A 16,262-nucleotide genomic window follows, 5' to 3' on the forward strand; every position below is an offset into this window, starting at 1 on the left:
ATGCTCGCAACCCTTCTCCATCCTCCCCAAGCTTCCCTTGTCATGTCCCACTCGCATTCCCTGTCTCATTAATCAAGTCTATTTCGTTGCCTGCACTATGCTCTTGGCCTTGCATATATCTGCATAGTAATTGTCCGTTCATTTGCAGCATAATGGAATGGGCTCGGTGAGGAGGCTCACCTGGGCCTCTCGTCTGGACCGAGCTTAATCTTAAATAAATTAATATTGTTTTTGCTTGTTGCAACCAATCCAAATAGCAATTTAGGGAACACATTTCCCCCTTTTGACACTGAGTACTAATGCAGCATGATTAACCTAAAGTGAATCGCAGCTATAACCGCTTTTTTATTTTCTGTACCGCTTATCCTCACAAGGGTCGCGGTGGTGCTGGAGCCTGTCCCAGCTGACTTCAGGGACCAGGCGGGGGACACCAGAAATTGGTGGCCAGCCAATCGCAGGGCACAAGGAGATGGATTACCAATCTTAGCTAGGGGCAATTTAGCATGTTCACCCAGCCTACTTTTTGGGATGTGGAAGGAAACCGGAGTATGCAACCAGCCTACCCTACAATGGTCGCGAAGGGTGCTAGAGCCTATCCCAGCTGACTTCAGGCACCAGACGGGGGGACACCCTAAATTGGTGGCCAGCCATTTGCAGGCACAAGGAGACAGACAGACAATCATATCTAGGGGAAATTTAGCATGTTCACCCAGCCTACTTTTTGGGATGTGGAAGGAAACCGGAGTATCCGGAGAAAACCCACACAAGCCCGGCCGGGAGCACGTGCAAACTCCACACAGTGGCTAGTGGCAATTTAGCAATTAGCCTAGCATACATGTTGTTGCGATGTGAGAGGAAACCGGAGTAACCAGAGAAAACCCACACAAGCCCGGGAGCACATGCAAACTCCACACTGTGACGAGGAGCAATTTAGCAATTAGCCTAGCATACATGTTGTTGCGATGTGCGAGAAAACCGGAGTACCCAGAGAAAACCCACACAAGCCCGGGAGCACATGCAAACTCCACACAGTGGCTAGTGGCAATTTAGCAATTAGCCTAGCATACATGGTGTTGCGATGTGAGAGGAAACCGGAGTACCCGGAGAAAACCCACACAAGCCCGGGAGCACATGCAAACTCCACACAGTGGCTAGGGGCAATTTAGCAATTAGCCTAACATACATATTTTTGCGATGTGAGAGGAAACCAGAGTACCGCAGAAAACCCACACAAGCCCGGGAGCACATGCAAACTACACAGTGGCTAGCGGTAATTTAGCAATTAACCTAGCATGCATGTTATTGCGATGTAAGAGGAAACCGGAGTAACCAGAGAAAACCCACACGAGCCCGGGAGCACATGCAAACTCCACACAGTGGCTAGGGGCAATTTAGCAATTAGCCTAGCATACATATTTTTGCGATATGAGAGGAAACCAGAGCACCCCGATAAAAATCTACACAGGCACGGGGAGAACAACACGAGACAATCCAGCAATTAGCCTAGCATACATGTTGTTGCAACCAAACTCCACACAGTGAGGACCCACCCTGGGATCGAACCCTCGACCCCAGAACTGCGAGCCCGCCCCCGGCCATTCCACTATAACCTAAAAGTATATATTCCGCACCGCCGGCCACTCCCCTCCCCCTAGTATCAGCTTGCTGCTTTTAATCTTTGACCTAGCCCGTAGGAAGCCTGGCACAGGGGCCGCCACGCTCAGTGGTAGATAATGGAGTTCCCCCCCCTTGGGCATGTTGGAGGATGAGAGCGTACAGGCTCACTAGCGCAGAAGCACAACAGCTGACGCGCAACGGCAGACTCGCACGTGCAACAGGCTCGGTCGCCGAGCAGCCCGGGGCAAGTAACGTGACGGAGCTCGTACACGGACTCAAACGCGGAACCACACACTAGCCAGCGTGTGATGCAGCTTATTGTACACAAACAGGTGCGCACTCAGTCAGAAGAGCCAGAAGGAGACAGAAGGCACCGCGTTGGCAAACAGAATGACCCTGCTGGCTATTTACACAGTCTTTTACATTATTAGACATTTGTATTAACAAGAGGATTTGGGTCGTTTCATTTCGTATGCGGGAGGAGGAATATTGTGTGGTTTATAAAGAGGGGGGAAATGCGAAAGGGATGGCTGAGGGGAAAGAGGGGGGAATTTTGCTTTTTTATTGAGGTAGGATAAATGATTGGAGAAATGAAATGGAAATGAGTAAGTGGGGTTTTTGTATTTTGTTTCGTTTTTCAGCGAGATTTGAAGGCTTTTGTGGTGAGGATGTTTTTTGTTCAGGTTTTAACTCTGTAGTTACAAAAGCTTTGAATCAATTCCGCTTCAATTTCCAATAAGTGTGACCTGGCGTAATTAAACTGGGGTTTGAGACCGTAGTAGTGGTAGCGGCTTTTGGACTTCACTGTGACGAGATGCAATAAAATCTTATAATGAGTCTTATTCCCCAGATGAGAAGCTTCTCATTTGCTCGACGTAGCTGAAGAGCTAACGGCTAAGTACGCCGTTTTATGAGGGCCTTTGCTTTGAAATCGGACATTTTGAAGAAATATTGTAATTATTTTAACGGCTTTATCGTGAAACCTTTGTACGGATTGCTTTTTAAAGGAGCAGGATGACCATTATGACTGATTTCAACCAAAGAATTTGCTTAGAAAAACACACATTTTTACCAGGATAAAGTGTAATTGCACATTGACTCTGTAGATGGCAGTGACGCGCTCACGGTCATTTCAAATTGCATACGCCGTATAACAACTATTGTACGGGATTTTTTTTAATAGTGCTGGACTTTGCATCACAGCAAACGCAAACATTATTATTTTACAGTGTCTAAACCGAAGATAATTATATTTGTAGATGAGCATTATCCAGTTAAATTTTATTTTCTATGTTTAGATAAACCTATTGCGCTGCATTTCGTTAGATTGTACATTGATCAACCAATTAAATGAATAGAAAGTTTTGGTGATCTATGTACTATGTATCTATGAAACTTGTCAAGTATATACTCAAACAATGTAGGTATAATCTGACCAATCCTGGATGGAATATGCTAATTACAATACCATATACAGTCATCCCTTGGTTATTGTGGACAATGGACCCATGGCCACAAGAAGACAAAGGACTTAGACTAAAACTCTCATTTACTTGTTTTTTTTATTTATTTTAAGCGGAGAGGAACTATTATCACTGTGAGTACAGTATTTAAAGTACCGTATTTTGCCGTTTAATATACCCGGGTATATTAAATGATTTTTGCTTTTTTGAGCCTCCCGTTTGTGCGCCATTTAATATACCCCTGCCGTTTAATATACCTGGGTATATTAAATGGGGGAATATATTAAACAGCAAAATACGGTAGTTACATTTTTAAATACAGTGGTACCTCGACATACGATCTTAAACCGTTCCAGGACTGAGATCGTATGTTGAGCTTTTCGTAACTCGAGCGGACGTCTCCCATTGAAAACAACAAAAAACAAATTAATTAGTTCCAACCCTCTGAAAAACACCAAAAACAGGATATTGGCTTGGAAAAAATGTTTTATTTCTTCTAATTCGCCATCTATTAACAAAGTAACACATAGCTAGTGGTTTAATAGTAATAAAATGTGTTTAATAGAAGTAAAATTAGGCGTATTTTGCGGAGGGTAGAGACAGCGACATACACGGAGGCGGGGGGTGTTCGGGGGGAGTTTATCCACGGCAACAACGCACTTGTCAACGAACAAACACATTTAAATTAACTTGGATTAATATATACAGACACTCAAACATATGTTTAATGTAACTACACAAAACTGAATTCTAATTTTGTTTTAATTTTTTACCTTCATTCTAGGCGGGTTAGCTGTTTGCCACGCCGCCACCCTCACGTTCGCTATCGATGGGCTGTTTGATGTTGTATTCCCTTCAAAATATTCCGATGCACACAAATGTCCTCACAATAGGATAACGCACGACCACTTGCCAATGAGAAGTAGTCTTAAATGAGCGATCGCGGGAGCTAACAGGCTAAGGAAGGAAAAACGCTGAAAAAATGCAACAGCTCAGCCTACCCACGTATTGATTGTGGGTAATTAAGTTTTATTCTGAGAAAGGGTGCCATTGGCAATCGGTGTTGTGTGCACGAGTATACTTCATTACCCAGAAAGCCCTCTTTTTGTCCGCGCATGCGCGTTGTGCGTTTCCTGGTCGAAATTTGTCTGAATAAATCGTTCAGTCCTCGTAGATATAGTAGTTATACACGAAAGCGATGCGGCAAAAAAGACAGTGCGCTACAATGATAAAGAGCCTCATGTCATGGCCACCTGGCTTTGTCGCATCTCGAAATTTTGATCGTATCTAGGGCGAATTATTCGATCGAAATTTTCATTGTACCTCGAGCATGTCATAGTTAGAGCTGATCGTAGGTCGAGGTACCACTGTATATACATTATATTTAGATATTAATACATTACAGTCTTTTGACTAGCTTATAGCTGTAATATTTAATAAATATATTTTTTTTCATAATTGTACTTGTGTACTTATATTTCTGTATCGGTGCGGAAAAAAAATATTCGGCAGTTATAATGCGCGTGATCCTACTTTGTGGTTTTTCGTTTATTGCGGCCATGTCTGGTCTACATTAACCACGATATTCGAGGGATTACTGTAGACGGCCTAATGTGTTATATAATATATTTCATATTTACTACACTTATTTTGAAACCAATTTAAGTGCAGAAATTCCATCCCCATGACTCCCTTCATAACATAGCTGTGCTAACCAATTGAAAATATTTGTATTATTGATTCACTTCCAGCAAAATGAGCTCCGACAAGATGAAAATGTGTTTGACTTGACTCTAGAGCTAGGCCTTGTTAAATAGTGGGCGAGGGCGCCGTGTATGTGTTTGTGTGTGTGTTTGGGGGGAGTGTTGAGGGAGTTGTTATTGACTCAAGTGCAGCAGTACGCTTATCCAGGCCAGTTGTCCAAAGCATTGACGAGTGGACTGTAACACTCCAATATTCAGCTGACCCAGAGGAATCGCGCTATGTCAATGCAGGTGACACGTTGTGCATCTAAGTGAGTCCTAGTTTGTGTATTTGTGTAGCTTAGACCCAAGTGACACCCGAACGAACACACACGGATTCGAAAAGAAATCGATAATCCCCAGGGTTAATAGTGAGGATCTTCTGACTCACTAACTCTACTAACAAACACCCGAATGTTAGCATAACCTCGTAGCATTTCCCACCCACTCAATGGTAAACTTTTACTGTTGATTGCATATCTCATGCAGCATTCAAATCCGCATTATTTGTGTTCAATTTCTCTTCGTCAATCCCCTAAAATTAGAGAAAGTCCATTTTTTTCTGTATTTTATTATGATATTTAATGAAGTGTCAACATTTAATTGTTCTGGGGGAAAAATACGAGCCAAATGAATTAGTTTGCATGTAAAGGATTTGTCTCACATGGCTTGTTTTCATCAACGAATCAATTTTGGAATGTGTTAATATACACTTTACTTATTGATTTTGTAAAGAAGACAACAGGCATTATGAGGAAAAAGAAGCTTATCTTGGCCTGCCAGCTTATTGCACTTAAAGCCTCCAGGAATGGAGCATAAGGAGAGAAGAGTGGATTTTTCTGTTTTTTTTTCTCACTTTGTGATGTTTTCATCCTTCGCTCGGGTCGTGCTGCCAGTTTGGATAAAGTCCTAAAACTCAAGAGCACAGTTACACTTGACATTTCAATGCCGTAACTACCACATTAAAAAATATTTGAAGTGCATTCACCTTTAAGTTATTTTTTGAATCAAATAATTGATCTGAAAAAGAGAGAATCTTTCCACAATAACGCACTCGTAACGAAACAAACACATTTAAATTAACTTGGATTAATATATACAGACACACTCAAACATACGTTTAATGTAACTTTACACAAAACTGAATTCTAATTTTGTTTTAATTTTTTTTTACCTTTGTTCTGGGCGGGTTAGCTGTTTGCCACGCCTCCACCCTCACGTTCGCTATCGATGGGCTGTTTGCTGTTGTATTCCCTTCAAAATATTCCGAAAACGATGCACACAAATGTCCTCACAATAGGATAACGCACAACCACTTGCCAAAGAGAAGTAGTCTTGAATGAGCGATCGTGGGAGCTAACAGGCTAAGGAAGGAATAACAGCCTACCCTCGTATTGATTGTGGGTAATTAAGTTTCATTCTGAGAAAGGGTGCCATTGGCTATCGGTGTTGTGTGCACGAGTATACTTCATTACCCAGAAAGCCCTCTTTTTCCTGGTCGATGCGTAGGAGAAACTTGTCTGAATAAATCGTTCAGTGCTCGTAGAAATGTTATACACGAAAGAGACGCGGCAAAAAAAGACAGTGAGCTACAATGATAAACAGCCTCTCATGTCATGGCCAACTGGCTTTCTCGCATCTCGAATTTTTTCTCGTATCTAGGGCGAATTATTTGATCGAAATGTTCATCGTATCTCGAGCATCTCGTAGGTAGAGCTACTCGTAGGTCGAGGTACCACTGTATATGTATAATAGTCCCAATATTTACTGGGAATCAGATCATCACTCGTTGAGTATGCTTGCGTGTTGATATTTTTTCATGTAAGAACTTATCTTATGGGATCTGTTGTTGTTTTTTTACACATTAATTCACCTTATTATAAATGAACACATTCTTTGGTCCGTGCAGGTGTCTGTCCTGTGTGGATGGAAAATTTCCTTGTCACTGGTGCAAATATCGGCACATGTGCACCCAGGATGCCAGCGACTGCTCCTTCCAGGAGGGCCGGGTCAACACCTCAGAGGTAGGTCGCCATCTACTACTTCTATTTGCATGTTTTTTGGAAAAGAACTACAAAAGTGCATGGTGGTGCTCTATATGGAAAACTATGGTTAAAAAATGGGTGTGTTAGCAGCTCCAGATGCAGGTTGAAGTATGAATTCGTATTACTGGTGGGTAGGTCGAGACAAATTCCAGTTTTGTTTGGATTCTTCACGTGTTAGCAGCTAGAGTTTCTAATACATTTTTAAAATCAAATTGAGCCAATAGGAAGTCTTCTAAGCTTTGGTTTTGTATTTCTCTAGAATTGTTGACAAAGGAATTTGTGTGTGTTTGTATACATATACATTCATTTTCTGCACCGCTTATCCTCACAAGGGTCGCGGAGGGTGCTGGAGCCTATCCCAGCTGACTTCAGGCACCAGGCGGGGGACACCCAAAATTGGTGGCCAGCCAATCGCAGGGCACAAGAAGACAAACATTCCAGTCACTCGTAGCTAGGGGCAATTTTGAGTGTTCAACCAGCTAGGCTAGCATGCATATTTTTGGGAGTAGGAGGAAACCGGAGTACCCGAAGAAAACCCACGCAAGGAGAACATGCAAACTCGGTACCCGGACGTTTCGTCGACTGACACTTCGTCCCCGGACGTTTCGTCGAACGGACGTTTGGTCGCCGAACAGTTTGTCGAACAGACAGTTTGTCGAACAGACATTTCGTCGCCGGACATTTCGTCGACGGACAATTCGTCGCTGGACATTTCGTCAAATGGACAATTCGTCGCCGGATTCGCTCGCTCTCAAAATTATAATCATGAGAGAAGAGAGAGAGTTGACTGTTGAAAGCTATTAACCAGGTAATCTCTCGCTCTCAAAATTATAATCATGAGAGAGAGAGAGAGTTTGTCACTGATTGCATTGACAATGTCAGAGCATTAATATCTAAATATCTAATCCGGCGACGAATTATCCGTCGACGAAATGTCTGGCGACGAATCCGGCGAACGAATCTTCCATCGGCGAAATGTCCGGCGACGAAATGTCTGTTTGACGAACTGTCCGTCGACCAAACGTCCGTTCGACCAAACGTCCGTTCGACCAAACGTCCGCGAACAAAGTGTCCATCGACCAAGTGTCCGTCGACCAAGTGTCCGCCGACGAAACGTCCGGTCACGTGCAAACTCTACACAGTGAAGACCCACCTATGATCGAACCCTCAACCCCAGAACTGTTTCGCCCGACACGCTAACCACTCGGCCGGCAATCTGCCCATACTCCCCATATTGTTAGCATAAATGACCACCCATCATATTTTTGCCCTAGACAATGTGTGCATCTAGTACACATAATTTACCTGTGCACCATTAGTAGTCAAATGGCAACCTGATTGAAGTCATACCACACTGCGTCCCTCCCCTAAGGCATTTATCGATGTTTCCAAGCCTGTCATCAAAATGCACCTATCTATCCGTGCCGCAGGAAATTAGTACTTACACCGTGCTATCCTGACACATGCGTTTGCCCCCTTAAATATAATTCCACCCTGTCCCTAGCAGATCTCTAAATGTATATAAATTCCCAGTGTTTTGACAGCCGATAAAGACCGAAGCGCACGAGAGGCGACCAGGCAGAAAATTGCTAGTTGGAGAAACATTCGGGCAGGCCATCAACAACAAATGTGCATAAACACAAACAGCGAGAGAAACAAACGCCAGCAGGACCAACGTACACAGAAACAAACAAATTGTCTTTGCTCCACTGATCCCCAACATTTAGCGGGTAGATCCGACTGGGCCCGGGGGTTGTTTCCTATGACTAAGTTCCCATTGTGGGATATTAGCGCAACAGGAAATTTCTATCAAGCAACAAACAACAGTCACTCGTACCATTTTTCCATTCTTGGTGGGGTTAACGTCAATGGGGCAATACTTTCATCCAAAGTCCAATGGCAAATATGAAAATAAATCTCTCCGCATTTGCATTTTTATCAGTATGGATTCTCCCCAAAGGTGACGGGAAATCAAATGCAGCTTATGCGCCAACCTGCAGGGAAAACAAATAAATAAATACAAATAAAAACACCTCCTAACGACATATTTTTAGAATTCTTGCATTTGCCACTGCAGAGGAAAGGGTGGCACGAACGGTGAAAAATCTAGTCTTAGAATATAATCGTAGAACATGTTGAGTACAGTCATACCTTGAGATACGAGCTTAATGCGTTCCGGGACCGAGCTCGTATGTCGATTTACTCGTATCTCAAATCAACGTTTCCCATAGAAATGAACTAAAAACAAATTAATTCGTTCCAACCCTCTGAAAAAAAAAAAAAACTGGATATTGTACGTCAATTTACTCATATCTCAAATCAACGTTTCCCATAGAAATGAACTAAATACAAATTAAATCGTTCCAACCCTCTGAAAAAAAAAAAAACTGGATATCGCAACGGAAAAATGATTTTTATTTGTTCTAATTCGCCATCTATTAACCGAGTAACAAATAACTAGTGGTTATGATGTTTAATAATAAAATGAGGCCTTATTCAATACAACGGGAGTTTGCGGATGAGAGAGAGAGAGACTTGACGGATGCACTTGTAACGTAACATAAACTTCAAATTGAACTTAAATGAACTTAGATTATTAAACACACACTTGGATAAAATTTTAATCTTACGTTAAACTTAATTTCAACCCTCTTGTGGAATAACCAAGTATGTATTCCACTGCAGCTTTTGAGGCCAACTTCCTGCTTACACTGTACACTACTCATGTTTTTCGAGTATTTCATGCTTAATATCGATTATCATCATACGGCTTTTCTTCACACTACCCTTCATTGCACAGGCTTGCTTTAGATCCATAGTTTCGCTTAATTCTGCAATGACTAATGCAAAAAAACACATAAAAAATGCAAAGCTCCGCCCAGTGCTCACAAGCAGCCTCTCGCGTCTCGTATGCTCGTATCTCAAGGAAAATATTTGCTCTGGATTTTACCCGTATCTCAAATTCCTCATATGTTGGGGCACTCGTATGTCAAAGTATTACTGTATTGGTAAATTGGGCCTATTCCAGGGTTCTGAAAATTTAAAAATATGCAGGAACACATGTTGTGGTGACCCCATGGAGGGTCTAAAATGGCGCCCTCATTGATTATCCTAAAGAGGCCATGTTGGGCTTCAGACAAACAGTGGGTAAACATGAGATATGTTCGTCAGTGCTCCTTTCCGTGTTAATTACAGCATATATCACTTTAATGGGTAAGCTGGCTGTGTTCATTTGTATGTCACCTGAATGCTGCAGTCAACATAAATGTTCGTGTAAATGTGTGTACATGTGTGTGTGTGTGTTACTCTGCATCGTGCACCATTCCGTATCAGCTACTTTTGTCTTCGTTCTACCGTTAGCCGTGCAATTAGACACAGGCTAGTGTCTTGTTCACTTTCCACGACAACACACTCGTAACAAAACAAACAAATTTAAATGAACTTGGATTATTATATACAGACACTCAGACATATGTTTAATGTAACTTTACACAAAACTGAATTCTAATTTTTTTTTTTTTTTTTTTTACCTTCGTTCTGGCCGGGTTAGCTGTTTGCTACGCCTCCACCCTCACGTTCGCTATCGTTGGGCTGTTTGCTGTTATATTCCCTTGAAAATATTCCCGAAATTATGCACACAAATGTCCTCACAATCCGATAACGCACGACCACTTGCCAACGAGAAGTAGTCTTGAATAAGCGATCGAGGGAGCTAACAGGCTAAGGAAGGAATAACAGCCTACCCACGTATTGATTGTGAGTAATAAAGTTTTATTCTGAGAAAGGGTGCCATTGGCTTTCGGTGTTGTGCACGAGAATACTTCATTACCCAGAAAGCCCTCTTTTTGCCTGCGCATGCGCATTGTGCGTTTCCTGGTCCATGTGTAGGCGAAAGAAACCGTTCAGTGCTCATAGATATCTGTTATACACGAAAGAGATGCGGCAAAAAAAGATGCCAGTGCGCTACAATAATAAACAGCCTCTCATGTCATGGCCACCTGGCTTGGTCGCATCTCGAAATTTTGATCGTATCTAGGGCGAATTATTCAATCTAAATTTTCATCGTATCTCGAGCATGTTGTAGGTAGAGCTGATCGTAGGTCGAGGTACCACTGTACTGTATTTTCTCACATATATGCTCATTTTAATGCCGTTTTAAGGCTACAGCTTATACGCGGAGGCGGCTAATATGCGAGGAATACGGATTTAGATTATTTTTTCATTTTAGCTTGTCAGCTGAAGATCCAGTTGACACACCGCACTGGGCAGCCCAGTTCGGAGGCTCTGTGTGTAAGGCTGGCACTGAGTGAGCTTCCTTTTTCCCTTTGGGTCCGTATGCCACCAGTTGACTCGCTATATTTGTGCCTCTTACGTACATGTGTGCGGGTGTGTGTGCATGGGTTAATTATTCAAAATGTATTAAAGCTTAAAGATGCATCTCCAGATGCTTCTCTGATCGCCGGCGTGTTTAATGGAGAGCGACAGATGAGATGAGAAGCGAAAGGTGGAGCATCCGCAGTAAAACATACGGGGGAGGAGTTCTGACGGTGGCCTAGTTGCGAGCTCCGACATACCGCCGGGGGACTTCTGGGTAAAAGTGCGGAGGAATTCTCCGCAATTTAATAAAACCCTGATTCCGATTTGCACGATAATAAAACTCCCATCGGACAGCCGACCGTCACTAATTTTAGTACGAAGATTTAATTATGTCTACGGTCTGTTTTCTCTGTAAATCGGTTAAGGGGTGAAAGAAGAGTTTTCTTTTTGTACGGTTATTTTCTCATCTCATCTAATTTTCTGAACCGCTTTATCCTAACTAGGGCCGCGAGGGGTGCTGAAGCCTATCCCAGTTGACTTGATGGCCAGCCAATCGCAGGGTAGAATGAGACAAACAACCAATCACTCGTAGCTACAAAAAATTTAGAGTGTCCAATCAGCCTACCATTCATTTCTTTAGAATATGAGGGGAAACTGGAGTACCCGGAGAAAACCCACACAGGCCCGGGGAGAACATGCCAACTCCACACAGGTGGACTGACATAGATTTGAACCCAAGTCTTCCACTATGAGGCCGACACGCTAACCACTCATCCACGGTCATATCAGTAAATTACCAGATACAATTCAATAGCTAGCGGTTGAGTGGTTAGCGCATCGGCCTCACAGTTTGCATGTTCTCCCCTCCGTGGGGTTTCTCCGGGTACTCCGCTTTCCTCCCACACTCCAAAAACATGCATGCTAGGCTAATTGGACAATCTAAATAGCCCCTAGCTATGAGTGTGAGCGTCAATGGTTATCTCTATGTGCCCTGCGATTGGCTGGCCATCGATTCAGGATGTCCCCTGCCTTGTCTCCGAAGTCAGCTGGGATAGGCTCCAGCACCCCTGTGACCTTTGTGAGGATAAAGGGTTCAGAAGACGAATGAATGAATAAAACACATCACATCCAATTGTAAAATATGCCAAATTCAAACGACACATGCTTGAAGTGTCCAAGATCAATGTATCACTTCACAAGCAGCTGTCACAACTCGTTCATCCAGCACCCCCTGCGACCCTAGTGAGGATAAAACGGTTCAGAAAATGATTGAATTCAATAGCCATCCCGCTGGCAATGTTTATGCAAGCCATCCCATTTGACTGTGGGCAAAAAGTTGAAGTCTGGAATATTCACAACTTCCACCAAATGCCCCGCCCCCCGGCACACTGTTTCATGCGTAACATAGGTCAGAATGACTCTGACCTGGTTAAAGTGTGTTATCTCTTGCTTTGATTTGATTTTAATTGCTTTTGTCAGTCAAACCGCTCTGCAAATGAAGTTATTTGAAATGGCTGGTTGAAAGAGCAGCAAAAAATGACCAACCCTAATAACCTGAAAAAGCTCATTTCTGCCCATTATCAAAGCAAATTGTCTTTCAAACCTGATAAAATAACATCAAAAGCTGACCAAAATACGTAATGGAGAGTCGGAGAGAAGGAAGTGGCGAGGCAACTACAGTGGTACCTCGACATACGAGTGGCCTGACAAACGAGCAATTTGAGATACGAGTAAAATTTCGGGCAAATATTTATCTTGAGATACGGGTCAAATTTTGATATACGAGCAGACAGCGGACGCAAGAGGCTGCTCATAAGAACATCATGGCCACTGTCTTTCCCGTCGCAACTCCCTCTTTGTAATGTCTCTACGAGCACTGGGCGGAGTGTTGCTTTTTTTCAGTGTTTTTTTCTCCCCGTTAGTCAGTTTGAATGGCATATATACTACTACTCGTTAGCAAGTGGTCGTTATCCTATTGTGAGGACATTTGTGTGCATCATTTTTTGAATATTTTGAAGGGAATACAAACTCAAACAACCCTCGATAGGTTGCATCTGAAAGTCAGGGTGGAGGCGGGGCCAATAGAGCCAACCCGGGAGAAGAAAGGTATCAAAATGTCAAACAAAATTAGAATTAAATTAAGTGTTAGGTTCGAGTAAACTTATTTTTGAGTGTGTCTGCATCGTAATAATAATAATCGGACATAGGCTTTGTCATCATCATTGACTCGACAAAAAGCCTAATTGTCATCATACCCAGAATCCAACTTCATTTAAATTTGTTTGTTATGTTACAAGCGTGATGCTAGGCAAAAAGTACCCCCTCTCTCTGTCCGTCTCTCTCTCACCCTTCGAAATCCGTCTAATTTTAATACTATTAAACACATTTTAGCACTATTAAACCACTAGTTATTTGTTACTTTGTCAATAGATGGCGAATTAGAACAAAAAACATTTTTTCCAATCCAATATCCTGTTTTGATGTTTTTTCAGAGGGTTGGAACGAATTCATTTGTTTTTAGTTCATTTCAATGGGAAACGTTCGTTCGAGTTACGAGAAATTCGACATACGAGCTCAGTCCCGGAACGAATTAAGCTCTTATCTAGAGGTACCACTGTATTCACATTAGAATTATGTTTCTTTTTCAGGTCTTATTGTTAAAAGATGGTTACAACTTAAGTGTCAGCCTCCAAAATGAACTTTTTTTGTGATTTATCTCAGCTGTTTTACAGCTTTTTCCCACCATTTATCCCCCATAGTCGGAGACTGAGATGAGTGGGGGCGTACTCGGCAAAATAGTTTCTTGGCGTTCAAAGTGTCTTTCATCCAATGCCGCGGCTCCACATCTGGTGCGATGGGGCCTGGCCTCCTTACACCTGACACCAGTCGTGGGAATCGCGTCATTTGAGCAAAGTAGATGAAAACTTTTTTTCTTGAAATCGGGCTCGGGGTTGATTCTCAGCGTAAGAATCAAAGAGATCCAACAACTTTGTTGCTCCCTGGTTAATATTATTCTTAGACAAAACCATTCCTATTTCAACGACAGCCCTGATTTTATTAAGTATTCGCCTTTGGAATGGAATATACTCAAATAATCAATCAAGTTTTTTTGGATAGCTGACCCGCATAATAAAGCCAACTCATTGACAGGTGTGTAATCTGAAAAAATATTCAGCGCTGTCTGAAATCTAAGACTTGCCCTTTTGGGCATGACATTCAATTTCCATACCTGGCAACTTATATGTTTTTCCCGCATTTTATAGGTTTTTGGATCATTTCAAATTGTGTACGCCGTATAACAACTTTTGCATACGATTTTTTTTTTTCTTTTTAAATATTTTTTTAAAAGGGGGCGGGGGGTGCTGGATCTTACTACGGGCACCGGGCAGGGGACACCCTGAATCGGTGGCCAGCCAATCACAAGGCACAAACAGACAAAGGACAACCTATCATAGCTAAGAGCAAATTAGAGTGTTTAACCAGCCTTGGGGGGAAACTGGAGTACCCGGAGAAAACCCACGTAAGCCTCAGGAGTACATGCAAACTCCTCATGGCGAAGACCCACCTGAGATCGAACCCTCGAGCCCAGAACTGTGAGACCGACGCGCTAACCACTTGTCCACCGCTGCCCTACGACCCTAGTTTTTCTGAAAACTTTTTAACTCTAAAAGTTTTTTTAAAACTTGAACCTTTTTTTGATTCATTTTTACTTTTATTTCCTCTTCCAAAAGAGTTGTAGATTATAAGTGACATTTACATTTTTAATTCATCTTGTCATTTCCCTTCTAGCCCTCCTTCCCCAAACAATATTCTTCAAATACCCTGGATTTAGAGCTAAATGATTTGCAGTTCAAATCAAAAGGTCAATTTTCATACACAGTACACACACGTGCTAAGCCACTGGATATATTTTTAAGGTTTTTATATTGATTCGCCAAGCGATCATGATCAGCAACATCCTCTTTGACTCTCTGGGCTCGGATAGCATCTCGATTGACATGCAATCAAGCTTGGTTATCGCCGATAACACCGATTCTAACGGAGATGGGAGTCAAGAGGTTTGTGTAATGTGGGGTAGAGGTCAGGCACTTTTATTTTTTATTTATTTTTTCTTAGTTTAGCCTTGTTTTGATGTTACATTAATTCATACCTGTCAACCTCGGCCAATCGCTCCCCTTATTAATGATTCCAATTTCCCTTATTAAGCGATAATAAATCGAACAAATGCTACGTGACACATATTTACTCAGATAGGGCACACTTAAAAGTCTAAAATTTTCTACAAAGTGGACGAGGTCCCCAATCAGTATGCATTAAATTCAAGATTCTGTACATCTAGCTGTATGATGTTGACAGCTTGACGGTCTGGGTACATTGCTTGCTGACACGCTATATTTATATAGTGAAAAGGGCGCGTGTGGGCATATCATGCTTAAAGCATGACAATATTAGCAATCAACAATGATGTCTTCATCTGCTACCAGTGACCGAGACGACCCAAATTACAGCTGAAAATGGCTAAAACGAGATCGGTTTTACAAAAATGTACTTAAAAAAAATTCTGTACAAAAGTTGTTATACGCCATACACAATTTGAAATTGTATAAAACCAGTGTTAAAGTGGCGGCCCGGGGGCCAAATCTGGCCCGCCGCATCATTTTGTGTGGCCCGGGAAAGTAAATCATGAGTCCCGACTTTCTCTTTTAGGATCAAATTAAAATGAAGAGTATAGATGTATATTAAATTTCCTGATTTCCCCCTTTTTAAATCAATAATTGTAATTTTTTAATTCATTTTTTTTTGTTTTAGTTCAAAAATCATTTTGTAAAATCTAAAAATATATTTAAAAAAAGCTCAAATAAACATTGTTTTAGATCTATAAAAAACGGAATATTCAGGGCTTTTAAACCAGTTATTTTAATCCATTCATTAAAAAAATCTAAATATTATATCTAAAATGGTCCGGCCCACATGAAATCGAGTTGACGTTAAAGTGGCCCGCAAACCAACACCCTTGATATAAAATATGGGAAAAACGTATAAGTTGACAGGTAATCGTCAATATAACCACAATCGGT

The 16,262-nt window shown here is 41.9% G+C and overlaps 1 protein-coding gene across 2 annotated transcripts in view; it reads left to right on the plus strand.

The window, feature by feature from the left end:
- The window catches only part of LOC144085564 (plexin-A1-like), a 242,470-nt gene that overhangs the window by 147,800 nt on the left and 78,408 nt on the right, over positions 1-16,262 (plus strand). For both annotated transcript variants that reach the window (XM_077614962.1, XM_077614972.1), the window contains exon 10: positions 6,732-6,846. In XM_077614962.1, the coding sequence (XP_077471088.1) occupies positions 6,732-6,846 (115 nt within the window). The remainder of the gene's footprint in view (positions 1-6,731; positions 6,847-16,262) is intronic.

The sequence above is a fragment of the Stigmatopora argus genome, chromosome 1 (assembly GCF_051989625.1).
Source record: "Stigmatopora argus isolate UIUO_Sarg chromosome 1, RoL_Sarg_1.0, whole genome shotgun sequence".
Classification (NCBI taxonomy): Eukaryota; Metazoa; Chordata; class Actinopteri; order Syngnathiformes; family Syngnathidae; genus Stigmatopora; species Stigmatopora argus.